General features: G+C 58.0%; 1 protein-coding gene across 1 annotated transcript; it reads right to left on the bottom strand.

Moving 5' to 3' along the window:
* Positions 1 to 11,202: 11,202 nt before the first annotated feature.
* Positions 11,203 to 25,431, bottom strand: DIRAS1 (DIRAS family GTPase 1). Its single transcript, XM_074978561.1, has 2 exons — positions 24,966 to 25,431; positions 11,203 to 15,493 (listed from the first exon to the last, which is right to left on the bottom strand). Exon 2 carries the CDS (start codon positions 15,467 to 15,469, stop codon positions 14,873 to 14,875), a length of 597 nt encoding a protein of 198 aa, XP_074834662.1. The 5' UTR covers positions 15,470 to 15,493; positions 24,966 to 25,431; the 3' UTR covers positions 11,203 to 14,872.
* Between the last annotated feature and the right edge of the window lie 1,893 nt (positions 25,432 to 27,324).

The following is a 27,324-nucleotide window of genomic DNA, read 5'->3' as shown; positions in this document are numbered from 1 at the left end:
ATGGAAAAAATCGGCACATGCTCGGAAAAGTTTAGAGGGAACGTTGCCAAAGATCCCAGTGGGTGAGGGGCAAACACCAAGCAACACCCCCCACCCCCGCCCCAGACATAGGACTTGTCTAATCGATTTGGCCCAGGCTAGCACCTGGCCACCAGCTGGCAGGCAGACAACTATTGGAGCCCCCTGGAGTCAGGCCCCAGCTGCACCTGCACGGCAACCTGCGTGCCCTGGATCTAGACTCCCACCCACTCCCCCATGAGGGGAATAGTCCTTCCCTCCCTGGCACAACACCACTTTTATTCCCCTGCACACATGGGACGGTGCCTGTCTTGCTCCGCTCAGCCATCTGCACTATCCCCTGGGATGGGAGCTCTGCTGGCTGGGCAGGGGCTGGGAAACCTCTTGGCAAATCAAGTCATTAATTGCATCTGGCATGTCACAGGCTCCCTGCGGGCAGCAGCCTCTGGGCTCTAAGTGCTGTCAGAGTAAATGACTGGGAGGATGCAGTCCAAGTTTGGCCATGTGTCTGTGAACACCAGGTTAGACTCCCTGGCCCAGGGCTTGACCCATAGTCCCTGGACAAACGGGAAATTCCACTAGCCTAATAAATAGCAATGAAAATACACTGCACCTAGCACAAAGGGTTCCCAGAGAGGGTTCACTCTAATTTTTTCCATCCAAGGCATGCGCGGATGTGCACCACCCTTGGAAACACAGGCTGCTGGCTGTAAGCACTCTGCTCAGCCATTGGGCAGCACCTGACTCTCCCAAGCACTCAGCTTATGGGGACCCCAGTCCCCATTGCTTTGGCTAACGAGCTAGTCCACCACAGCACAGAACACAACTGCAGGACCCTGTGCCAAAGTGCCAGCCTGCACAGAGCAGGCATCGCCACACGGTGCAGTTGGCAAGAGCTGTGCGTCAGACCTCGCTGCTTCTATCAGAACAGGGCCAGACTCTCAGCCAGCCCCGCCCCAAAGGTGTCAAGTCATAGACCACCCCCTCGCCACAAGTGTGCACAGAGCCAGCCAAGCCAAAGGCCTGACTCTACAAACCTCGCAGGCAACCCCAGAACTTAAGGCAGGTTGAATCTCTCTCACCTGGCACCCTTGGGATTGGCTCAGTGCCAGATGAGAGAATTTGCTGCATGATGGGAGGTCAATATTGTCGAGCACATTACCAACACTTCTGCTGCTGACTGGGTTCGCAGAGGACACTTAGGGGTACGTTACGGCTAAATAACAGCACAGAACCCAGAGCCAGGGCTGGGGGCTGGAAACAAACTTTATGGGACTGGGGGAAACTTGGCCACACCCATGCTAAGTGACAGAGAGCTAGCTGTGCTAGTCTATGTATTATCAAACCAAAAAAGTGGTCGTCACCTAGTAACTCAAATCATGCCAGATTACAGGTGTCGCCAGCCAAGAGAATGCCGGATTGGAGAGGTTCAACCTGTCCAGGAGAAATTCCAGCTGCACTTCCATTAGTTAACATGTGTTTGCTGGAATGGTCCGATCCTGTAGTTTCCAATGTCCAAGTAGCACACAGGGCTGGAAGACGGATTCTTTTCTCTGTAGCCCATCTGCAATCCATTTTGTCTCCATCTGCAGTGGTGTTCTAATCCGCTTCAGCCACACATGGGTTTAAATCATCCCCCACAGCCGTTGCTAAACCCAAGGCCAGCTGCCACTCCCAGCTTTGCAGAATATTGGATCTGCCGGAGCAGGGATAACAGATGTGGCATTGTCTCGCTGGGGTGACCGAGAAACAGCATGCGAAAGGACCAGCCTAATTTCACTCTTCCAACCCCAGATCTTAATCAACAGAGAAGTCAACTAGATTTGACATAAGAGCCCTTGTATTGTCCTCCCTCCCACCTGTGATTTAGTATTATTTCAGTGTCGCACAGGATGAGTAGATAGACTTACAAAAAACAACCCCCAGCCTGTGAAAATTAACATTGTTCAAGCCCCAAATCCAGCAGAATGCTTAAATATTTGCTAAATCGTCCCTGGGGGTATGATGTGCTGAAATGTAAGTAGGTGCTTATGTGCTGTGCTGGATCAGGCCGTACCAGCTGGATTTCTAACTCTTAACCCCTCAGGGTTCCCAGCTGCACTTTTGGACAGCATCATGTTGCCCCTTCCTGGGAGAGATTTGCAAAAAATGCCTAAGTGATTTAGGATACGGGCTTATCTGCAACCCCTGCCATGATGCCGTGTAGAAAAAGGAAGAGAAATAAGCTTGTGGATTTGGCTCCTGGCTTGTTGCTTCTGGTGTCTGTGCCCCAGCTGCCTGCTTGGTAAAGTGTGGCTGTGCCGTCTGTCAGTGGAGGCCAGATCAGCTTGCTTGGAGGGAGGAGCAGCCTGCCAGACCTATTGCTTTCTATTACTTATATATGCTCTCCAGTGAGGAAATGAATTCACTATCACCTCGGGAAAGTGGCGTCCTTTCCATCGAGCATGTGCCTGTTCCAGCACCAGCTCTGCTTTATTACTCTGCTGCTGGTTACGTAACCCACCGATGCTAATTGTTCTGAGACAAAATAAAGTCCAGTAAGACGGAGCACACCCATCAGCAATGAAAGATTAAAACAGGAGACTGGAGGGATGTTGTCCTTGTCCTCAGAGCAAGCCATAAAATGCGCCCCCAGGAAATCCAGAGGGAAGGCCGCTTGGAAAAGCAATCTCACCCCATTCAAGTACAGAAAAGTGGGGCGGAGCCCCTGACCTAACCGCAGCAACACCACACAAGTCCCACGCATCATGACGAGGGGGTTTCTGTATGTGTGACCCCAACTCAATTAAACTGTTTTTGCCACCGCACTGTCACAGTAGCACTTAACCTTGGAAGTGTCCGTGACGCCCGAGTCAGCAGACCTGACCTGCGCTCGAACTCTGCTGCTCAGCTTCCTCCAGGAACCGAGTCAGCAGCTGGCAGGGGCTGAACTCGGGGTGCTGACTTGAAGTGGTTTCCATCAGATGCAGTTGCAACAAAGTCAGGGGGACTAGGGATTCTATTCCCCTTGTTAGGCTGCTTGTGTTTGCTCCTGGCCTATTCTGGGCTGCATTAACGGGAGGGGTTGTGAACAAGACACCAGAAGTCATTCTTCCACTCTGCTCCACGCTGCGTCTGCCTCAGTAGGATCATTGTGTCCACTTCTGGGCACCACATGTAGAGACACTGGAGAAGGTCCAGAGAAGAGCAACAAAAGCAATTAGAGGTCTAGAAAATACGACCTGTGAGTGAAGATTAAAAGAACTGGGTTTGTTTAGTTTGGAAAAGAGAAGGCCGAGAGGGGACACGATCGCAGCTTTCAAGTACCTAAATGGACGTTACAAGGAGGAGAGAGAAGAATTATTCTCCTTAGCTTCTGATGCCAGGACAAGAAGCTCAAATTGCAGCAAGGGAGGTTAAGGCTGGACATTAGGAAAAATGTCCTAACTGACAGGGTGGTTAAGTACTGAAATAAATTGCCAACGGATTTTGTAGAATCCCCATCATTGGAGATATTTAAGAACAGGTTGAATAAATCTTGAAGATGGGTGGTCGAGATGGTGCTTGGTCCTGCTGTGAGGGTTCAGGAATTGGACTTCATGAGCTTTCGAGGTCCCTCCCAGTTCTCTGATTCCCATTCCCTCTGCGAGAGCCCTGTGTCTTTAAACTCCCGCAGCAGCATCACTCTTGGGACAGCTTGTAACAAGTGACCCCTGGTGCGTTCAGTGATCGCGCAGCACTGAGGGGTCTTGCTGAAGATCCACTTTATTCTGCTCTAGGCAGAAACAAGCACAGCCATCATTAGAAGTGATGGCTGACATTGATAATGAGCTATCAGCACAAATTAAAACACCTATTAACCAGGGGTGACCGGTTTATACACTGTGGACCTTTCATATACATTGCAAACAACAGTGACAGCTGGCAGGCTTTGCACATGCAGCCAGTTAGATCCTGATGGAGGATGAGCAAGCACTGAAATGCCTGATAGATTTCACCGACATTACAACATGAAGACACAGCTCCTGCCTGGCCTGGGAAGTTAATAGGTCAGAGTCAGTTAACCTCACAAGGTTGCACAATAAATCTGAACTGAAACTACAGCCCAGCCCAGCAGGTCCAGACCTGATCCACGCAAGCAGAGGCGCTCCATCTCTTTGGACTCAGACCTCATTTGTAAGCCACGATGGCCTGCCGTGACTCTGTAAATAGCAGCACAGCAAAACACATCAGGCTCGCTGAGTGTTTCTTCCTCATGAGGTAACAGACACATTAACGTACTAAGTACAGGGAAAGCACACCTTGTACAGCTGCTGCTCCTGCCTTGCAGGGGCTGGCATGGCTCAGCTCAGCTCCTTGCTCCAGGTAGTGTAGCGCCTGCCTGGGGTCCCAGCGCCGCTTTGAGGGGCGGGCCCATTTTGTGGTGTGAGTGGCGTTTCAACACGGAGCATGGGGTCACATGGGGTCCGTCTGACCCCCCTCCATGTGGCCCTTTGACTCATTCCAGCAACCCAGTTTGGGGGTGTGACCAGTGTTCCCTCTAATTTTTTCCATCCACATGTATAAATTTGCTGCATGTACTGAGGTGTGTGTATGGATGCGCACCACCAATAGAAACACACACTGTCTGCCAACCAGCTGGGCAGCACTTGAATCTCTCCTGGGTGGTTGTGATCCATGGGATGAGAAACCCTGCATTGGAGCTGCACCAGCCAACCTAATCATGAAACCTCTCTGCTTCTCTCTGCCCCATCTGCAAACTACTTCCCTTGCGCTCCTCTAATCCCGTACGGCCTCAGCCCTCATCAGGCCAGGCTCATTCTTACAACTCCTTTTCCAACAGGGTGCTGGAGTGTTGCAGTCCTGCTCAAGAAACCACCTCCCTCTGCCTGACTCACAGGCTGCCTGCAAAATACTGGCCCACCTGATGGATGCAAAGCTGCTGTGTCGTTATTGATCAACACGGGTCTGTAACAATAGCAAGAAGAAGCACTATGTGTCCAGACAAGCTATTTGGAAATCACTGGGTGCTATTTCAAAACGCATTCTTGTGTGCAGCTTCGCTGGTTTGAAATAAGCTATTTCGTAATAGCTATTGCAGATTGGATTACTTTGAAACAACACTGCTCTGTAGTCAGTTTCGAAACTGGAGGGGTCGGTGAAAGTCGTTTGTTTTGGTGGCGTTACTATTACAAGTCCAATGCCCTCTCATTCCAGAATAACAAGCTTTGTAGTGAGGATGCAAAGTTGTTTTTGTTTGCTTTGTCCCCGGAAAAAAAGGGGTTTTCTGCAAAAAAATAAAAAAGAAAGGAAGAAAGAAAAAAACACCAGTGTAGACAAAGCCGAAGAGGAAAACATAAACCCTGCCAAAGGCACAGAGCACAAACATAAGAACATAAGAACATAAGAATGGCCATACTGGGTCAGACCAAAGGTCCATCAAGCCCAGCATCCCATCTGCCGACGGTGGCCAATGCCAGGTGCCCCAGAGAAGGAGAACAGAAGACAAGTGATTTATCTCCTGCCATCCATCTCCTGCCCTTGTTATGAAGGCTAGGGCACCATACTTTATCCCTGGCTAATAGCCATTTATGGACCTGACCTGCAAAAATTTATCAAGCTCTTTTTTAAACCCTAATAGAGTCCTGGCCTTCACAGCCTCCTCGGGCAAGGAGTTCCACAGGTTGACTGTGCGCTGTGTGAAGAAAAATTTCCTTTTATTAGTTTTGAACCTACTACCCATCAATTTCATTTGGTGTCCCCTAGTTCTTGTATTATGGGAAAAGGTAAATAATTTTTCTATATTCACTTTCTCCACACCATTCATGATTTTATATACCTCTATCATATCGCCCCTCAATCGCCTCTTTTCCAAACTGAAAAGTCCCAGTCTCTCTAGCCTCTCCCCATATGGGACCCTTTCCAAGCCCCTAATCATCTTAGTCGCCCTTTTCTGAACCTTTTCTAATGCCAATATATCTTTTTTGAGGTGAGGAGACCACATCTGCACGCAGTACTCGAGATGTGGGCGTACCATAGTTTTATATAGGGGAAGTATGATATCTTTTGTCTTATTATCGATCCCTTTTTTAATAATTCCTAACATCCTATTTGCCTTACTAACTGCCGCTGCACACTGCGTGGATGTCTTCAGAGAACTATCCACTATAACTCCAAGATCCCTTTCCTGATCTGTCGTAGCTAAATTTGACCCCATCATGTAGTACGTGTAATTTGGGTTATTTTTTCCAACATGCATTACCTTACACTTACCCACATTAAATTTCATTTGCCATTTTGCTGCCCAATCACTCAGTTTGCTGAGATCTCCTTGTAGTTCTTCACAATCCCTTTTGCTTTTGACTGTCCTGAACAACTTGGTGTCATCTGCAAACTTTGCCACCTCACTGCTTACCTCATTTTCTAGATCATTGATGAACAAGTTGAACAGGATCGGTCCCAGGACTGAGCCCTGGGGAACACCACTAGTTACCCCCCTCCATTGTGAAAATTTACCATTTATTCCAACCCTTTGTTTTCTGTCTTTTAACCAATTTCCGATCCATGAAAGGACCTTTCCTCCTATCCCATGACCACCTAATTTACATAAAAGCCTTTGGTGTGGGACCGTGTCAAAGGCTTTCTGGAAATCTAGGTATATTATGTCCACTGGGTGCCCCTTGTCCGCATGTTTATTAACCCCTTCAAAGAATTCTAATAGATTAGACAGACACGACTTCCCTCTGCAGAAACCATGCTGACTTTTGCCCAACAATTCGTGCTCTTCTATGTGCCTTGCAATTTTACTCTTTACTAGTGTTTCTACTAATTTACCTGGTACTGATGTTAAACTTATCGGTCTATAATTGCCAGGATCTCCTCTAGAGCCTTTTTTAAATATTGGTGTTACATTGGCCGTCTTCCAGTCACAAAAAGAAAAAACAAATTCTTTCCCAGGGTCATGGCGCTTCTGGGACTTCTCTTGACGTCTGACATGCAACTCAGAGCTCAGCTCTGCCATGTGGATCTGAAAGGAGAACAGGTGATTCAGCCCTCTCCAAGCCAGCCACAGCGGTGTGTTCCCCTATCCGTCCACGTGTCAGACATGAAAGGCAAAGGCCCCTCCAGGCTGACTGAGGTATGGCCTCTGGGAGGGACGCTGCCCAAAGGGAAAGCAGACAGCAGCCCTGACTGGCAGAACTCAGAGGGAACAATTCTCCCCTTGCCCTTCTCCTGGTGCAGTTTGCAGTTCATCCTTTATGCAAAATGCACAAACATCTCTTTCATCATCTCACTGCAGCAGGAGCCCCCAGAGCCGCTGCCTTCAGCCGAACGTGTGGCTGATGCGAAAGGGAGAGGACCAAAAAATGCAGGGAAATGGGTTATTTTAGTTCAGCTTCTCTTCCTGCTCAGTTATGGGACATATGAGGAAGGAGCAGTGGGGAGGGCCGGGTGGGGCGAGCTGCCCAAGTGGAAAGAAGGAAGACAAGACCTGCAGGGATCAGCAGCCTTTCTGCAGCTGTGGGCCGAAATGTGACCTTTTGACCTCTGTGTGCCGCCCGAGCGCCGGTGAGACTTTTTAAAGTTGCTAATAGTCCTACTTACAACAGCGTCATTCAGAAATAAATGCAGAGGCCGAGCTTTCCCGTGGAGGTGCTGGCTGGTATCACTAGCTGGTCTTTTGTTAATCCACGGGCAGCCTGGCTTTGAGCAAGCTCCTGGCTGCGTGGGGGAGCAGGGGTGGGACTGAGCTGCCGTGCTGATGAGAACTGGCTCTCGGCATCTGTGCCGGAGGTTGCTAACCCCTGATGAGAGGATGGGAAGAGGGAAGGGAGCAAAACTGCGCTGGACACTGACAGAGGCAGCAGGTTTGTGGCGGGGGTGTAGCTGCATTGGTCCCAGGCTTTCAGAGACAAGGCTGGGGAGGCAATAGCTTTCATTGACCCGTGAGCTGTTGGCAACATTGACAACCTTCCAAGCTCCACAAAGCTCTTCTTCATGTCCCCAAAGGCCGCCAGAGCAGCTGTGCGATTGTAAACACGGGGCAGGCACCAAAGCCGGAGTTTAAAGGGTTTGGCGTGTGGGGTGCTGAGTGCTTGGAAATCTGGTCTGTATTTGGGTCTCTAAACACACTTGCAATCAACGTGCCCCCTCGGTGTTCTCCATCCTTGTGTGGAACAAATTTTGTCCTATGCACCAATCTATGGGCAGACGTGCACCACCCATAGAAACACAGGCTGCCGTCTGTGGGCGCTCTGCTAACCAGCTGGGCAGCCCCTGAGTTGCTCCTGGACGGCTGAGGCAGCCGTTAGACAGGGCAGGGCTGAGCTGGGCTGCAGGAAACCAGCCGGGGAGACAGCAAAGGGAAAAGTGGAACGGGAGGAGCCTTGGCACATACAGTGGCAGGGCTGTGCTAATGGGCTGGGTTGTGTGCAGGGGCACTGCTGCCCCCTGCTGGCTGCCTTGCCAGCCTGGCACTTGTGGGCGTGTCAGCAAATCCCTCTGCCCGGCAGGTGCCCCTGCCTGCTGACCCGGCCAGGAGGCTTTTCTGGAGCAGGTTTTCAGTTCTAGCCCTGGTCGGGATTAGCGGTGGGTCTCTGTGCACTATGCAGGGAATTGCTACTACTGGGAGAGGAAAAAAAAAAAAAAAATCACACCTCCCTGCTGGGCTTGGCAGGGGCTGTTACAAACGTACTGCCAGCCCAACAGCCGGCTGAGAAGCGCTCACCTGGCTAACTCAAATCATGCTGGATTCCGGATGGCGCCGGATGAGAGCGTGCCAGATCACAGAGCTGCAGCCTGTACCACCTCGGGATGCATGAAAAAGGGAACCCCCGGGGCAGCAGAGAGAGAGTCTGTGTCCAGCGTGGGTGCGCCCGTGGCTGGGGGGCCGTGCGCCATTCTGGGGCTCCAACTCTGAAAGGCAGCGGATACCGTGGAGTGGGCCTGAGAAAAGCCCTGGGAAGGATTAGAGGGTTACAAACCCCCCTTGGAGTGAAGGGAGGCAGCTCGGCCTGGTTGGCTCACCAATGCAAAGGCTAAGGGCAGGCTGGCTCCCAGCCCGGCAGTACCTACCCGAGGAACAAATACTGCCCAAGGGGCGCTTCCGGCCAGCAGAACGAGGCCTGGGCGAGGTGGCAGTTGGAGCTGGCCGGCTTTGATGGGATGCCCGGGGTGAATGTTTCCCAGGGAGGGTAACTCGCAGAGGGGCCGAATGACCCCAGGGCACGGTGGGTCCCCTCTCAGCAATGCCCACCTGCAGCCTGGCTGCACATCGCCCAGCTGTGCTCTCCAGCCCGGGCGATGCAGCCGGTGGGAGGGGACGACCTCCATGGCCCCTTCCAGCCTGGCTGACGATGACGCTGCGTCTCACCTGCCTCTGCCATCTCTTGGCCCCCCCTCACCTGAGCCCCAGCGCCCACGTGCCCCAAGCCGCCAGCTTCCAAGCACCCAGGGAGCAGATGGTTTCCACGGCAACCAGCCCGAATGACGCATTCCCGCGCTGCCAGCTCCTCTGCCCTTCCCCCCGGGGCACCTGCCACCGAGCGCTGACGGGGTGGGGGAGGGGCAGTGACAGGCACCTGCCTTGGCCAGGGGAATAGCAGGGGCCAGGTGCTGGGGGAGGGGACCTGGCACAGAAAGGGCGGGGGGAGCGTGCACAGCTGTGGTGCCGTCACGTGCATACGCTGAGGGTGCACGCACAAGGCGCCTTTTCCTCGGTGTAATGCTGGCGTGGTCCCGCCCCACAAGAGGGGCACAGCAGCGATAGCTGGGGACAGCTCGCAGCCACTCCCCTGGACACGGGGCCGCTGTGGATCAGGGCTGGGGGCTGCCCCGAGATGCTTGGCGGACACCAGCCCTTGTTCCTGGCCCTGGATCACTGTGCACGTTCCCAGCCCAGGGCTTCTACAGACACACACACATGCAGGCACACCCCAGCAACTCCCTCCATCACACCCACAGCCCTGGTGTGCTCCTATGGGCACAGCCCAAGCCACACCTGCCCGTCTCATCTACACACAAACACACCTCAAAAGCCTCTGAGCCGCTCACCCTCAGGCCGGTGCCCCCTGCCCTGCTGTCTCTCATGCTTGTCTGAGCAAGGGTCCAGCCTTCACGCCCTGCTGAGCAGCGCGCTGGGGTCCTGCTCCCTGCCAGGTGGAAACAACTGCCTGGAGGCTGAGCCTTGGGGCAGGGGGAGCAGCCAGCAAGAGCCTTGCACAGACCGAGCCTCTGTGCCCTGCCAGGGGCGGGAGCCTGTGGCACAGACAAGGGAAGCAGGTCTCCTGGAGCAGGAAATTCCTCTCCCCTTTTCTTATTGTCTCATCCCCAACGCCACCTGGACCAGCACAGCTGGCCTGAGACTCCAGGTGGCAGAATGGGGGTGGGGCTCTTTAATAAGGCAGCGGGTGCCTGTAGCCCCACCCCCTGTGGGCGGAGCCCCATGTTAGCAGGTAGGGGGGCACCTTAGGAGTCCAGGTTTGACCTTCTCCTGGAGCTGGTAGGTGGGGGCCCAGGAACCAGCCCCAAGCAGCTGGGAGGCCTGTGTGGAAGCTGAGACTCGGCTGCTGCAGCTCATTCATTTGGGGGCAGCCCTGTCATTGACCCCGAAGCAGGCCAGCTGGTGGGCCTAGGATGACCCCATCCTGGTGCAGCTGATCCCCAGGTTATAAGCCTAACAGACTCTGCACGCAGCAATGTTCTCTGCAGTGTGCGGAAGGCCAGAGCGGGCAGCGTCTCAGCTGGGTGAAGCACTCCTCCTGGGGGCCGCCCGCCAGGGGAGGGGTGCGGGATGGCTGGCATGGAGAAGGGTGAGCGTTTGAATTGGGTTACAAAAGTCAGCACAGAAACCAGCTTTCCCTGAATGCTGAGCGCTTGGGCAGCCACCCAGGAGGGAGTCAGGGGCTGCCCAGCTAATTAGCAGAACCCCCACGGCCAGCAGCCTGTTCCAACTGGTGGTGCACATCCCCACACATCTTGGTGCACATAACAAAATTTATTCTGCCCATGAATGGGAAAAAAACATGGCGGGAACCCTGCTGGCAACTGCTGCGGGGGAAGCAACAGAACTGGGCAGGGCAGGGCCACAGGACTGGGTACAAAGACCCTTGCTCCAGGGGCATCAAACCCAGCCGGAGGAGGGCTGAGGTTCCTGCCAGCCTATGCTGGCATCCACAGACCACACCGACCCTGCAGGAGTCCAGGAGTAACGTATTTATTTCAGGAAGACTAGTTCTAGAATCAAGGCTACATTGTACCATCGTCTGGTTCCTTTCCGCCTGTTTGTTCAGTTGGTTTTAAAAAGCCCGTAATGCATGGGAGCTAGTTACTGATCTCATGCTGGTGTCAGGGGGAGAGGGAGGGTCTAGGCAGGACTGGTATTTACAATGCAAGGGACGATCAGAGTTTCAAAGCACCATACAATTTCCAAGACACCCCTCTCTGGGCGGGGACTTCACTATCATCAGTCTCACACAGCTGGGCACGTCAACAAACGCCTTGTGCCTCCTTCTTGGTATTTTTACCGGGCCGCGTTTCAAGGGCAGGGGGACAGGTGGGTGCTTTGATAAAACGGCTGGAAGCCTGGCCCCCCCCCAGCCAGTCCCACCGCCTGGGCTTGGCTTTCAATGAACAGCCTGATGCCCCAGGGCAACCAGCAAATGGGGCGACCCCCCATTTGGCTGCCCTGGACGAGACACGGGCTGAGCATGGCTTGGCTGAGGGGCACATGTGCTTCTTTTGAGTCAGAGTTTCCTTGCTGGGGGGCCCTGCCAGCTCCCCTCAGAGCCATGAGGGAGGCTGCCCTGGAGCTGGGAGAGGCTATTCCTGAGGGATCGGCTTCGCAGTGGCCACAGATGCTCCAATCCCCCCAGGGAAGCCAGGAGGCAAACCCACGCCCCATGGCACCCACCCCAGGGACAGCCGAGGCCCCTTCCCCTTTAGCCGAGCAGACGGTCCCTGGACAAGTTGCCCCAAGGTGCTGGTGGCCCTTTGCGCCGCCTAGGGGATGGTTTCGGGGGGGGACAGAACATCCTGTCCTGGGCAGAGTTGGGCAGGGCCAGCCTGGCCAAGCCAGCCAAGGCCGAGCTCCACAGGGCACCAGAATCCTCCTGAGCACAAGGGAGCCCCCGGATCCTGCCCAGCTGGACGGCGCAAGGGGCTGGGGGGAGGCAGGGAGCCCTCCCTCCTGTTCTTCCAGCTGCATGCCCAGCCTGGCGTGCCCTCCCCGAGGCCAGACCCCTGTGGGTGCCTAGTGAGACAGCCCCTAAGGTCAGTGGGGATCTGCACCAGTGCAGGGAGCTGGGGCTGGGCTGCCCTGGTGGCTTTGCACTACAGGATGGAGGAGGTCAAAATCCGCCCCGCTGGAGTGGGGGGCAGGAAATGAGGTAAAACCAGGACAGAACTTCTCCCCTTCCCTGGAAATCGGCCTCTCCTGGAGTTTGCCACAGTATGCAGCTTCTCTGTCATCACTGGCTCCATCCACGTGGCTGCACCGACGTCCCAGCCACAACCGTCCCCAGGGCAGCAAGCCCCCGGCAGGCGACCCAGCAAGGCTGCGGGGGGTGAGGTGGGGAGGGGGAGAGGCCCCCGGGCCCTGTTCCAGACCTGCTCTGAACGCAGTCCAAGACTCCAGCATGTGGGGTGTGCCCCTGGCCACACCTCCTTCCCCAGGGCCCAGCAGTGCAAACCTGGGGTGGCCCCTCAGCGCTCCCCCCTTGTGCTCGGTCAGGGCTCCTGAAGGGCCCCACACGTTGTGCTTTGGCTGGCAGCTGCCAGGCCGCGAAAGGTTAAAGAGTGGGGCGCCGGGAGGCTGGTGAGCGGCAGCTCTGCCGCAGAAAGGGGCCCAGGCTGCAGGGTGGAGCCGCAGCCCCGGGGCAGGGGAGGGGGTGGAGTCTGGGTCCAGCTGGGACATGCCTGGGGCCATCCCCACTGGACATCGCTACCTCTGAGCCTCTGCAGCCAGGGCAGCTTGTCAAAGACCTGGGGCCAATCAGGCTGCTCCACAGGGATGAGCTATCCCAGCCCCGGCCGCCCCCGGCTGTCGTGGTGCAGGGCAGAGCCCAGCGGTGGACGTGCACGGCTGCTGCGCACTGGCAGGAGGGGCCTGTGGCATCAGGAGTGCGGGGTGGAGGGTCTGTCTCAGCTGCTTGGCGCCCACTGGAGCAGAACCTGTGCCACCCTCACAGCTGGCTGGCTGGCGCTCCCGGGCATGTGGCAAAGGCTTCCTCTCCCTCCCCAGGCTCTTGATTCACAGGTCGGGGAGCTGGGCCACGGCCCTCTGCAGGCTGAGACCGCCAGGGAGGGAGGCGAGGGAGCAGCTTGGGAATCAGACATCTCCCCCTGGAGGGACTGAGCCCAGCCGGGCATCTAATCCACGTGCAAACACGAGGGGCTGCGTGTGACCCCGGGAAGGGTGGGAGCCGGGTGTGCACAAAACACACAGCAGTGCATGCGCCTGCAGGACAGCCGGCCTGCGGGTGCCCCCCATGGCGTGGGCACAATAGCCTGTTTCACACAAAGAGCTGCCTGCTTGTGCAAACGCCGACAGGCACCCGGGACGAGGGACCTCAGGAGCTCAGTGCAGGAGCCTCTGGAGCTCGAGCTAAATGCTGCCTGGCTCTCAGCTGGGCTGTAGGACAGACTCACCCTCTCGCTGGGTAAGTGGGCCAGGTGCCACTCCAGGGGCCGGCCAAGCCCCCCCGGCACGCTCCCCTCCTCCTTCGCCCCCGCCGCCCCCCGCACATGTGCTGCTCTGGTGGCCGCCGATGGCCTCTCCCGCCGTGCTGGCCCTTTGGCAACAACAGCAGAAGGCCAGCGGGGAGAGGGGGAAGCAGCCCCTTCGCTCTGACTGCCCTGCCCCATTCCCAGCTCACAGCTGCCCTGCACAGAGTCCTTCCCACTGGGCTCTGTCTCTTCCGGCTGCTGGTCCAGGCCGGCCCAGCCCCTTCTTGGCTTGTGTCTCTCTCCCTTTAATCTGGCCAAGCCGAGGCCTTGGCAGTGCCCTTCTCCTGCATTTTGTCTCTCACTCTCCAAACATGTGGCCGCTTAGGAATCTGTGGAGCTCCCACACTGCCTGCTCGGCTCGCGCCCGGGGCCTTGTGCGATGCTCACTGCAGAACCAGCAGCCATGCCGAGAGCAGCCTGGGATTGTGCTGTGGTTAGTGCTCTGGACGGGACAGACCAGGCTCGCTGACGGTCCTTCCGAGGTGCCAGGGCAGTGACGTACGTCAGGTCCCCGCCTCGGGAACCGCGCGTGTTCCTTGGACTGGCAGGCGGTCAGATTTTCGGGACGGGCGAGAGCAGGCTCTGCCCCCTTGCTTGTCGGGCTGGCGTCTCCAGGGGATTAGGACCCAAAGGAGGACCGACCCCTGTGCATTAAAAACCAACCCACTACGTCATCAGGGTAGCAGCTGTCTCTGTTCCTTTCGCGGGGGGCCAGGAGAGGGGGATGGGAGGGGCTGGGTGTCCACTGCAAGTCTCAGACAGGCCTCTGGGGGCTGCGTCCGATGACGGAGTCGGAAGCCAGAGTGAGGCGGAGGACAGGGCCAACGCGGAGCAAGGCGGCTTCCCGCGGCGTTTCCTCAGCCCCCTCCACGCACGCCCCGTCCGGCTGCCGAGGAGCTAAGGGGAAAGGCAGGCTGTGCTCCGGCCCCGACCCCCCGCACGGCACCTCTGGAGAGCAGGACGACGGCCCTCGTCCCTGGCGGAGGGGCTGTCGCGAGCGGGGACGATGGTGCCGGCTGGGCGAGCGTCTCTGGAGCAGACACAGTGATCGGATGCAGTGAGGGGCAGGGAGAGGGGCAGGCGGCCGGGTGCTCGGACGCTGACGTTTAAACCACTAGGGTGGGGAGGAGACAGGGGCCCGTCTGGCGCTTTACATAAGGCTGCATTTCCCCTTGATTTTGTCTGTCCTCTTCTGCTTGCTGGAGCGCTTGCCGTCGATGTTGAGGCTCATGTTCCGGCGCTTCTCCAGGTTGAGCAGCTCCTGGAAGAGCTCCTTGACGTTGTAGTTCATCTTGGCCGAGGTCTCCATAAAGGCGCACTTCCACTCCTTGGCCACGGCCTCCCCTTCCTGGCTCTCCACCTCCCGCTGGGTCTCGTCACACTTGTTGCCCACCAGCATGATGGGGATGCTCTCCATGCTGCCCTTGATCTGTAGGATCTGCTGGTAGATGGGCTTCAGCTCCTCCAGCGACTGCTTGCTGGTGACGGAGAAGACCAGGATGAAGGCGTGGCCTTTGGAGATGGAGAGGCGCTGCATGGCTGGGAACTGGTGGCTGCCCGTGGTGTCGGTGATCTGCAGGGTGCAGACGCTCTTGTCGCAGCTGATCACCTGCCGGTAGGTGTCCTCGATGGTGGGGATGTAGGTGTCCCGGAAGGTCCCCTTCACGAAGCGCAGGACCAGGGAGCTCTTGCCCACGCCGCCGGCGCCAAAGACCACCACCCGGTAGTCATTGCTTTGCTCGGGCATTGTGACCGGGGGATGCTGGCACACCTGGAAAGGGGCAGAGAATGAGACACAGAGTCAGGGGCAGGGCTGGCTCTAAATTATTCCATCCTGGGGCAGAATAAATTTTGTTCTGTGCACCAAGGTGTGGATGGATGTGCACCACCCATAGACACACAGGCTGCCGGCTGTGCTGTGGGCACTCTGCTAATTAGCTGGGCTGCGCCTGAACCTCTCCTGGATGGCCGCCCATATGCTCAGCTCACAGGGAACACAGGCTATGGGGTAGGAACAGAGAGAAAGGGGCCGGCACACCAGGGTGGGATAGGCCAGGCTGGCTGTAAGTCTGGCCACCCAGCGTGGCAGACAGCTCATCGGCCCAGCTAGTTCCAACCATAAACCGCCAAAACCCAGCTCCTCATTGCTCCAGATCCTCCCCCAGCACTGCCCCACCTCCCCCGGACCTCCCACCTGCCCTGCCCCACCCCCCCTGAACCTCCTGCAGCCCTGCCCCCCACCTCCCTGGAGCCTCCCGCCAGCCCTGCCCCACCTCCCCCAAACCTCCCACCAGCCCTGCCTCCCACTTCCGCCCGCCCCCCAGTCCCCTCTTGCATTAATAGCTTGGATTTCCCTCGCCCTTGGGACGCTCATGCCATCACTTCACCCACGAACCTGCAGCCACCTCTGGGGTGGAGCCTGGCAGCTGTTGAACAGCAGCGGTGGCACAGGTGAATCCCAGACTATGCCCCCTGCTGGCAGGATACAGGAGTGCAGGACAGTCTGTGGCCTGCCATAGGGAGCAAGCAGCCAGCTCTGTAGGGGGCTGGCAGGACAGGGGAGCCAGGGCACGGCTGTTAGCGCTGGTCCGGGGGGCAGGATAGCAGCGGAGTGGGGGGAAGGCTGGAGTCCCAGGGTACAAAACCCTGCCCTGAGCAGAGGAGCAGCTGGCTCCAAGGTGCATGGAGTGGGGGCAGGGCACTGGCATGGGAACCCCAGGGGGGTTTGACTTGCACAGCCCAGATCTGGGAACCTGTGGGTGAGAGCTGGAAGTGGTCCCGACATCTGAGCACACATCCCCTGGGCCGCGTGCCCCCCGGACGCTGAGCACTTGGGCGGCTGCCCAGGAGAGGTTCGGGCGCCGCCCGGCTGATCGGCAGAGCTCCCAGCCCGCAGCCTGCATTGCAACAGGCGGTGCACATCCGCAAGCACCTCGGTGCACAGAACAAAATGTTTTCCCCCCATGGATGGAAAAAATTAGAGGGAACCCTGGCTGGGGCCCAATCCTGGTCCACAGGCCTAGTCCCATGGAAGGTGCTAGAGTTACTCACTTGAGTAGGAATTACCCTGGTGAGCAGATGGCAAAAATCAGGCTTCTGCATGTTCCTTTGGTATCATCCAGGGGACCCAGCTGAGATCAGGGCCCCGTTGTTCTGGGCACGGCCCAGAGACACGGGGAGCGCCAGTCCCTCCTCACAGCCTGAACAAAGGATGGCTCATTAACCCCATTTCACAGAGAGAAAACCGAGGCCCAAGAAAGCCATAAGGCCCACGTTTTCAAAGGCCTAACCCCTTTAAATATCAGGGCTTGGCTGCCTTGCCAAGGCCACAGAAGGCACTGGCAGCGGTGCAGCTCTCGTAGCACCTAAACTAACCTTCCGGTACCGCCGCCATGTGCCCATGGGTCCCTGAGTCCACCCCACCAAACCCTGTTCCAATCCTTTCCCTTCCGCTAGTGCCTCTCCTCTTGGAACGCGCATCCCTCGGTGCACAGAGCAAAATTTATTCCACACATGGCTGAAAAAAAAGTCGAGGAAACGTACTCATGGCCCGCGGGGAGCAGCCACGAACCTCTGCCCTCCGTGGGTTTCCTTTTTATCTACGCAGCTCAGCTTCCAGCCATTGCCCAGCACCAGCCGATGGACCAAGAGGCCGGGCAGAGAAGTGTCTGGGAGGGAGGGTTTCCTGAGCAGTCCTGCACTGCCAGGCAGCTCGGCACAGGTCCCGGGGGTCACGGTCGCACAGCAGAGTGTGTGTGTGTGTGTGTGTGTGGGGCATGGTCGTAAAGCAGAGTGTGTGTGTGGGGGGGGTATGGTCGTCACAGCAGAGTGTGTGTGTGTGTGTGTGTATGTGTGCGTGCGCGTGTGGAAAGGGGCCAGTACATCCAGAGGAACTGGAAAAAGGTGTGTGTGCAGCGGGGGAGATTCTTTTCAATTCCCCTGTCCATGATAGTAAAGGCACCCGCTTCTTCTGCCTCTGCAAAGGGCCAGCCCAGTGCTGGCTCTGAGCCCCGCCCCAGAGCCGGGGATAGAGACTCAACTCCCAGTCCCCCCTCTCCGACCACCACTGCACACTTGCTGAGGTAGGTCACTGCACAAGACCCACGCCAGCTGCCTGCCCTTGAAGCATCCTTGCTGGCTTCGTCCCACAGAGAAAACCCCAGGCACCTGCCCTGGCATGGACCGGGCAAGAGACCAGGCAGGAGGCTGCCTGGGGTGGACTTCCCAATAATAGATCAGCACTTTCTATTTCTGTAAGCGGCCACAGTGCAGCCATATGGCCGGTTTGCTGCCATTGGCGCAGCAGCTGCAGCGGGGTTTGCTGCAAGGGTTCGAGGGGACAGGGGCTGGCTGGCTGCAGCCCCCTTTGACCTCAGGGGGCCCTGGCATGGAGTTAACTCAGTGCAGCAACACAGAGCCAGCGGCATTACAGCGCAAGGTTTGGGGGCCCCAGTCTCTGCTCAGTAGCAGGACAGGCGCCCGGGATGCTGAATGCACTGCTGCCAACCAGCTGGGATCGTGGCAGACAGTCTGAGGATGAAGGCAGCTGCAGGGGGCCAGCTCCCCATTCTGCCCCCCAGCCCAGGCAGGGGCAGCATGCAGATAAGTCAGGGGAGTAAAGGGCTTCAGCCAGCAGGGCTTTCAGCTCCGCCCCCTGGCAAGCCGCAAAGGCGTGAGAAATTCAGTCGGAGGGGTGGCACACATCCCTGCCTGGGAGACTGTCAGGTCTGGGAAACCCCCGGCTGTGATTCAACTCTGGGGTGAGCACAGCACAAGAATGATCAAAGCAAGGGGCCCAGCTAGAGCAGAGCGGAACCCAACCCGGACCCTGGCCCTGCCCTGATTTGCTCTGTTGAGCTGGGGTGGAGGTAGCTGTGAAATCAGGTGGCCTTTTGCCTCCCTAGGGGTGCAGCCATGCAGGTCTCAAAGCTCAACGCAGACCAATGAGACTCACATACCTTTTGACTTTGACTTTGATGGTCAGTGCAGACCAACGAGACACACGTACCTTGCATGCTCTGGTGGACGATACAGACCAGTAAGACACACACACACACATATCATGTTCACTCTGATGGACAGTGCAGACCAAAGAGACACACATGCTGTGCTCACTCTGACGGAGACTTTCCATTTGTCCTGCCCCTGTACTTCTGACGGCTATTTTAAATTCGATGTCCGCATTGTGCCGTCATCCATGGAAACATTAAGAGTTTACAAGTAAAGGGAAGGATTCTTTTTAACTAACAGTATCAAATGCCACCTGGGACAGAAAAGTCGTATCCAGGCCTTCTAATAGGGACACTGGAAACAAAGGGATGTCATTCCTTTGGGCTTTGTCGTGTCTTTTCCACCGCTGCCAAGTGCCTGCAAAGGCCCCCTAGGCTGGCAGCCTCTCCCACAAGCCCTGCACTGACGTGACTACACAAGGCTGCAGCAAATTGGATCCAAACCTCCCACGGTCAGAACCCCGTTGATGCTGCTGGTGATTTCTGGGGCAGAATATTGCTGTGACTGCAGCCCACCAAGGTTCCCCCCGTGGAGAGCCGGCCCTGCTGGGCTGGGCACTGCACAGACCTGCCTTGTCCTGAAGGGCTCACTGCTTAATCAGACAAAACAGACCACGGGCAGGCGACTTACCCAACCCAGCAGAGCTGAGGTTCAACCCTAGGAGTCCTAATGCCCAGCGTGGGCCCCACTCGGCCAGCCCCCCAGCAACTTTCCTCTAACAACGGCATTTCGTTCACATCCCTTCCTGGAGGAGCAGCAGGAGCAAAGCCCCATCTGCTGCATTCAAGCCAGCAGCAGCCCTGCCTCCGATCGGCAGATCTGCTGAATAAGCAGCTGCCATTTTCACACAGACATTTGCCTCTGTTCAGCAGCAGCAGCAGCAGCAGCAGCAGCAAAGGACAGTCTCAATCAGCCACTTCCGAACCCTGGGGACAGCGGGAAAAACAACAGCCCCCACCGGGAGCTGCGGTTCGTCCCCTCGCTGGCACGTTGCATGACCCAGCAGCCCTGACGCCAGCTGGAGACCTCAGCTGGCCCCATCCGTTATGGATGGAAATCGCTGCAAATGGCAGAGCTCGCGGGGAACGGCCTGGCTCACCAGTCGGTTTGGCTGAAGCACATCACTAGCGACTCCAGAGAAGTCGGCGCAGCTCTCTTGGAGGGGGAAGCCAGTGCGAGTGAATGAGGAGGTTGGGAATGGGGCAGGTTTGGCGGCACAGCCTAGAGGGTAGAGCACTGACTGAGGAATATGGCCAGGTGCGTCCATCCCCTGCCCTGCCACTGACCTGGTGGGTGACCTTGGGCAACTCACTTCACCCCTGGGATTCCCCATCAGCGCAAGAAGGACCACAAGACCGACCCTGAGTGCAACTGATGACAAGGGCTTGGGATTAGCATCACTCACAGGCAAATGGGAACACAAGCCCACGCTGCAGCTGCCAGAGAGCCAGACTCGAGCTCGTGCACTAAAAGGAGTAGAGTGGGGATGTAACAGCTCCATTGGGGAGCTGGCCCACCTGAGCTCAGCCCCACAGGTTTGGGGCAGTGCTCCCTGTCAGCTGAGTGCTTGGGTGGCCGCCCAGGAGATTCAGGTGCCCAGCAGCTGATTAGCAGAGCGCCCCCAGCTGACCATGTGTGTGTCTATGGGTGGTGCACATCTACACAAGCATCAGTGCACAGAACAAAATTTATTCCCCCATGGATGGAAAAAAGTTAGCAGGAACACGGTTCTGAGGGACAGACCAGCTGTATGTGCAGCTACTTTCTGGACACTGGCGGCTCGTGCCAGTTGTAGTCTAGACACAGTAACCAGCATGATATTAACTATGGGTTGGGGGCTGGGTTTCAAGGTGTAGTTCCCCATGAGTAGAACTCTGGGCAAAATCCGGTCACCTTGATAGAGTCCTGGACAGGTGCTGCTGAACGCCTGTAAATATTCCAGGGCTCAGTGCAGACAGGGACGGTTGGGTTAACACCATCCCAGCTGTTCCCCAAGGGACTGTTAACCACAAAATCCCAGCCTGCCCTGGGGACCAACTTCCAGCAGCCACAGGGGCCAGTGTGAAGTGATGGTGAAACATGACCAGGTCACAATGGCAAACATCGTCCACCCCATTTGCACTGGTATAAACCTCTGTGCAAGGAGCTGGCAACCTGAGAATCAAGCTCAGACCTCGTTAGTTACTCTGGCGCCGGGAAGGACATGCCTAGATGGGATCTAATTTGCAAGGGAAGATAAGCTGGCATGAGATGAGCATCCTTTGCTTTTCTGTAACACACCAACACCTGAGCGCAGGGCAGGGCCAGCCGGGGGCTCCTGTAGTAGGGATGCCACCGCCCCAGCCCCCCAGGCTGGCAGAGTCCCAGAGTGCCTGTCTGTCTCCTGGCAAAGGCCAGCTCTTGCTATTGGCCTTCTAAAGCATCAGGTCTAAACTGCTGCTTATTGGGTGGCCCGTGTGTAATGAGTTTGCTCAGCCTCAGCCCTTCCTCCCAGTGCATTCAGCTTGCAGAAGCACTGCGCCCTCAGCCAGGTCTTCCACAGTGAGCAGCCCCCAGCGGCTCCGGATGAGAATCCACCCCCCCACTGAAAACAAGAGAGAACCCATCACCCTCAACAGAAAACAATGAAGAATTCACCCCTCCATTGACAAAATGGAGACTCCCCCCCTCCTCTGTTACAATGGAGAACAATGGAGAATTTACCCCTCCTGCACTGGGGAATTGAGCCCCCACTGAGAACAATGGAAGACTTGGTGTTAGCTGCACAGTCAGCAGAGAGTAATCAGCCTAGAGAAGGCTGTTGGGGGGTACCCCTTTGTCTCTCCCCTGCTATAGGCCCCATGCAGGCTGAAAGTCCCTTGACCAGCTGGCTGGCCGAGGCAGGCCCCATTCGCCTGCCCATGGTGCTCTTAAAACATCCTGGTCTGTTCGCACCTGTCTGAGCAGCTGCGAGTTCACCCAGCGCTCTGCGGTAAGGAGGCCTCCCCTAGCCAGTGGTGGAAAAGTCCCCCAGAAGCATCTGACACACTGACCGGCCGGTTCATTTCCCTGTCTGGCTGCTCCCCCCGCCAGTCAGCCCTTTAAACCATCCTCGGTCAGGCTTTTTCTCTAGTTCATTGAATGCTGGCGAGAGACAAAGCAGGGGGAGCTGGGAAGACGGGCATGTGGTAAGACATTGGAGTGGGCTTGTTAAACAGCTGCTGCACTCCAGCCCAGAGGTGGCTGCATTTCAGTGGGGGTGAGGCAATTCCTTACAGGCAAAAGGGGCGAGGGGAATGGAAGACACTCCTGTGAGGTGGCACAGGGGGGCAGTGTTGGGCTTGTGGTTAATGCTGATGGGTGCTGAGCACTTTGGGAAATCTGGCCACACCCGTCAGCCACCTCGATGGAAGCAGAGCTCTCCTGTAAGCGCGATCCAACGGGAACCAGCCACTCCCAGGAAGTGGGGAGCAGCCAGGCGGGTCCAATTGTGCCCCCCACATTAATTAGCTGTTACTGGGGTGTTTCGCTAGGGGGCTATTGGGCTGTGGATGCTGGCTCTGCAAAGCTGTTCTAGACCCACCACCCTTTTTGCCCTGTGCAATTTAACTCCTCTGGTTTCTCTCTCCCAGGGCAGTTCAAGCACTGAACCAAATGCACTTCCCTAGCCTGCCCCTGCTTTGTGTGGGGACTGGACCCTCTCTGCCTGACCTCCAAACGCAGCCGGGAGCTGGGGTCAGGCCCCTGATGCTGCAGCCTTTTCCAGTGTTTTTTTTTTTTCCTCTCTTCTTCTGCACCATTCCCCATTCCCTGCCCTCCCGTGAGCTTCTCTCCAAAGCAGAGTGCCAACAGCCTCCTACCCTGGCACCCTTCCAACCTCACGCTCAGGTCAGCCTGGGTGCAAAATGAGGTGGAATGAGCTTCTCAGCCCTGCTGAAAAGGCAGGTGGGGATCTCGGACAGCTGTGCCGGAGCAGGAGGGAATCACTGTGGCCATGCCAGTGATGTCTGCTTTATTGTGCATGGAGAGACAAAGGCCAGGGGTTTGGAGCGTCAAACGCAGGACTTGGAGCACTGAGCCAGCCTTGAGCAGAGGAAAATGACTTCCTGTGTCTTGCTCGCAGCACTCCTGTTAATGCAGCCCAGAATCTGGTTTACTATTTTGGCTACAGCTCAGCTGGGGTGTGTTTGTGTGTGTGTGCCACACCCCCTCATACGTGCGTGTGTGTGTGTGTGTGTGTGTGCGCACGCACGCACCACACCTCTCGCCTGCTCGCAGGGGGCAAAGTGCTGAGACGTCTCCTGCGCGCACGCAGGCCCCAGACAGGAGTCAAGGGACCAGGAGGAGCAGCCAAGGGGGCCTGAGCTGCATCCTGTTGCTCTCCTCAGCTATATCAACAGCTCATCACCACGCCCTCCCCTGCCCAGGGCAGGGTTCCCTCTAACGCTTTCCACCCATGAGCAGAATAAATTTTGTTATGTGCACCATGAAACGTGCACCACCTGCAGAAACACAGGCTGCTGGCTGTGGGCGCTCTGCTAGTCACCTGGGCGCCACCTGACTCCCTCCTGAGAAGTTGCCCCAGCGCTCACTCACAGAAGCCTGTTCGGGAGGCAGCAGGGTGCAGAGGAAGGCTCGTTGGTGGTGCTGGGCAGCCTGGGTCAGGCCCTGACTTGCTTGGCCAGGGGAGGCTTGTTCTGCACTGTGTCCTCACAGCCTGATAACCCCTCTGTTCTCCCTGCTGAGTGAGAGCCCTGTCCGCCTGTGGGTGGGGGCAGGGCCTGGGGACCCCCCACTCTGTGATGGGGCCTCCTCCTGGCCCCCACTGTTCCCCCCTTCCCCTCTGGCTTTGGCAGGGTGGTGTTGGCCAGGGGGTGAAAGGAACTTCCCAGTGGGCTCCTGCCATATCGCAGCACCATCCAGTGAACCCCAGTGCTGTGAGATTCGCCTGAATCTGGCTGATCTGGGATCTGGTCACAGCCCCTTGGCCAGCTAAGCACTGGCTAGGGGAGCATCCCGGTCTCCCCCGGCGCTTGCCAAGCCATGGCCTGGGAGACGCCTGTGCGTGCCCTCTGCGCGTCCGCAGGGAGAGCTGGAGCTCTGCACACACACACCAACATGTGCAGCCCAGTGACACGTGTGTCTGCATCCACCGAGGAGGCGAAGACGTGGGCCTGCTCCGAGCGCCTCCCTAGCCCCACACGGGCACCACCCGGACACGCCTGCACCGTGTCCTGGAGACCTCCTCAACTGCTCCAGCCCGCTGGGCCCGCTTTGGTCACACGCCGCACCAAACCGCCCTGGACCGCCACCCTCCCTCTTGGCTCTGATCCCCGGGGGCAGTGACCCAGGGGCTGACTGGGGGGCTCCGGGAGCAGCCTGCTGCCTAGTGGGCCTGTCGGCCAGGGTGGGAGTTGGTTTATATCGGTTGCTGCAGAGGCTCAGATTTGCACCGGGGGAGGGCCCTGCTCGTCCGTAGCCGCAGAAACCTCCAGCAGTCCTGGGGCACCCTCCAGACCGGCCGCTTTCTTGGGGTGTGAGCTCTGGTGGGCCAGGCCCACTTCCTCGGGGGCAGATCCCTCGGGTCCCAGGCATGGGCGTGGGAAGCATCTGCCCAGGCCGCTCCCGCTCCAAGGAATCGGCTGCCCCAGAGGTGCCCCGGGATTTCGCAGGGCTGGGGCTGCGCGGGTGACCCCGAGGGGCAGCCCCAGGGAAGCTGCCCCTCTTGGGGCCCGAGCCGGAGCCGGACCAGGGGGAAAGCAGCGCTGCGCCCGGCCAGCCGCAGCCCGCTCCCTCCACCGCTGCGCGCCCCGAGGCGCGGGGCCGGCGCTCTGCGCACACAGGTGGAGGCGCCTCCCGGCCGCAGGCCGAGCCAGGCCGGCTGGAGACGTCCAGGGCTGCGGCCGGAGCTGCGCGCACAGGCAGGGGGCGTGTGCGCCGCGGGAGCGGGGGACTGAGGACAGCGGGGTGGGGCTGAGGGCGGGGGGGGTGGCTCGGAGCGTAGGGGTTACAGGGGCTCCGGGGATGGGCGCAGAGGGGGTCTGAGGTCAGGGCTGGTCCTGCGGATGGGGGGTGGGGGCTGAGACGGGGGGGGGGGGGGGGGGGCTCAGCAGATGGGGGTCCGAGGACGGGAGGGGCAGATCGAGCTAAGGGGCTGGGGGTCCCTTCCCCCCCAGGAGGGATCCGGGGCTCGCCGTGCCGCCCCGCCCCGCCCCGCGCTGCAGGGACCCCCGCCTGGCCCGGCGCTGCCTTACCGTGCGCCCGGCTCCCCGCGGCTGCTGTGCTGGGGCGGCGCGCTCCGGGCCCGGCTCGGGGCCAGCAGGCAGCGGGGGCTTTGCTCATGGGGCAGCGGCTCAGCCTCAGCCCCCAGCCCGGCCGGCTGCGGCTCCGGCTCCTCCCTCGCCGCCCGGCGCGGCCCCGCCAGCTTTGCGCACCGAGCCGCGGCTGGCGAGCGCCTGACACCGGCAGCCGAGGCGCAGCTCCAGCCCCGGGGGGGGCGGGGGGAGAAACTCCGCCCCCGGCCGCTGGGGCGGGGGAAAGGAGCCTCTGGCGCAAGGAAGGTGCTGCAGCCCTCGGGGGGGCGGGCCCGATCCCCGACCTGGGGGAGCCCCCGGGCCAGGGCGCAGGGTGACCCCCGCCCCGGGCGCTGGGGCTGCGGGGAAAGGCGCCCAGCACCGCAGTGACCTTGCGGGGAGCTCCCTCCCCGGCCCAGCCGCCTCCAGAGACGGCTCCCTGCGGCCGGAAGGGGCCTGAAAAGGCCGGGCAGGCGCAGGAAGGGGCAGCGTTAAGGGGACCGGGCGGCCCCGGCCTTGGGGCGGGGAAGGGTTTTGTCCCCCGCAGGCACCAGAGCCGGGGCCCGGGCAGCCAAGCGGCAGCGGGGTTCAAAGAACCCGAAGGAGGATTTTCCTTCCCCCTGCGCACCGGCCTGGGGAGCTGCTGGCCCGGGCTGTTGGGGAGGCCAAAGTGGGGCTAAAGAGCCGGGAAGTTCCTGGCGGTGAGGCCCAGCAGGGGCTTTCAGCGGCTGGGCAGTGCGGGAGTCCCTGGCCTCTGCTTGGCAGAAGCTGGGGAGGGGTCACTCCCTCTGGGGCCCCTGGGACTGGCCAGTCGGCAGAGAGAACACTGGGCCAGATGGGCCTTGGCTCTCACGCGGCTGGCCGGTCTCAGGGCACTTGAATGTTGCATTAGGTTTGGTTTTTGGTTTTGTTTTTGTTGCAGTGAGTTCCCAAGCGCTTTGGAAGGGAAGAGGCTGTCGCCGAGCCTCTTCCCCTGGGACTCCCTACAGCTGCGTCTTCCCTCTCCTCTGATGTTTAGCTGGGGAGCTCTGTAGGGCAGGGCCCATCTTTCTGGCCCATCTTTGGCCAGCGCAATGTCCGTGGCTGGAACGCCTGGCAACCAAGAATATTTCGTCCCCAGAGGTGAGCTTCTGCAAAAGTTACCAGTATGTTGTAAACAAGGAGGAGGGGCCGGGTGGTAAACAGAGGCTGTTTTGCAGCCTTCAGGGAAGTCGGGTTCAGAAGAGCTCTGGGTAGCATGGCTTAGTGGCAAATGCAATGGCCAAAGGGTCAGGAGCAGAGTTCCCAGTAACCCGAGCACTTGGACAGCCACCCAGGAGAGATTCAGTTGTTGCCCAGCTGATTAGCAGAACACCCACAGTCACACACAGTGGCACTGTGTGTTTCTATGGGTGGTGCACATCCACACACCTTGGTGCACATAACAAAGTTTATTCCACCCATGGATGGTAAAAATAGAAGGAACCCTGGTCAGGAGACCAGATTCTGTCTCTGTCCCTGGCACAGACCTTAATGAGTCACGTTCTTGGGATTCTTAAAGGAGTCAACAGGAGGCAGGAATTCTATCCCAGTCATCAGTGCCCTGTGCCTCAGTTTCCCTGTAGAATGGGGAAGAACATTTACCTGCCAGTGTGAAAAGCGCTGAGACCTACCCAAGAGAAGTCCCCGAGAGGAGCCAAGTCATGTGATTCTGGTTTCTCTTTCCATGGTCTGGCTCTCTGCAGGAACCTTTCAAGCGTGTTGTCCAGTCTAGGGTTTGAAAGTCCCAGGTAAGCCCTGGGTGTCCCCCAAGACTCCTGGGGGATCACTGCACAGCATCATGCATGTCCATGCTGCAAGCTCTCCTGATGGCTTGCCTGTGTTTGGCCGATTCTCAGCTGGTGTCACCGCACACGGTTCTGCTGAGCTGGGCTGATTTACATTAGTTGGACATCTGTCACTTCATTTTGTCCCCATCTGCCTATCACTGTATTGGCCCTATTGCCCCTAAAAAGCAACAGGCCAATTACTGTGATGTTGCCAGCGAAGGTCTGGGGGGTCAGAACTGATTTCTGTTGTTCAGTATGCAAATATATGCAAATGATGCACAGCCAGGCGTTGCTGGATCTTTGCCAGGGCAGTCCCCCACCATCACATCTGGCCACTGCTGACGGGACCTGGATGAGACCTGGGAGAAAGTGACCTCATGTGACAGGTGGGTGACAACCATTACGCAAGCACTGTCTCCGGGTGGGTGTTACCAGCTCATCAGGAACAGAAAGGTTTGCAGGTGCTGCGGAGGGTGAGGGGCTCTGCCTCGTTTTACAGGGAGCAGAGTTCC

The sequence above is a fragment of the Carettochelys insculpta genome, chromosome 27 (genome assembly GCF_033958435.1).
Source record: "Carettochelys insculpta isolate YL-2023 chromosome 27, ASM3395843v1, whole genome shotgun sequence".
In the NCBI taxonomy this organism is placed as follows: domain Eukaryota; kingdom Metazoa; phylum Chordata; order Testudines; family Carettochelyidae; genus Carettochelys; species Carettochelys insculpta.
Note: the sequence above shows the minus strand (reverse complement) of the source record. Positions and strands in the feature narration are given on the sequence as shown.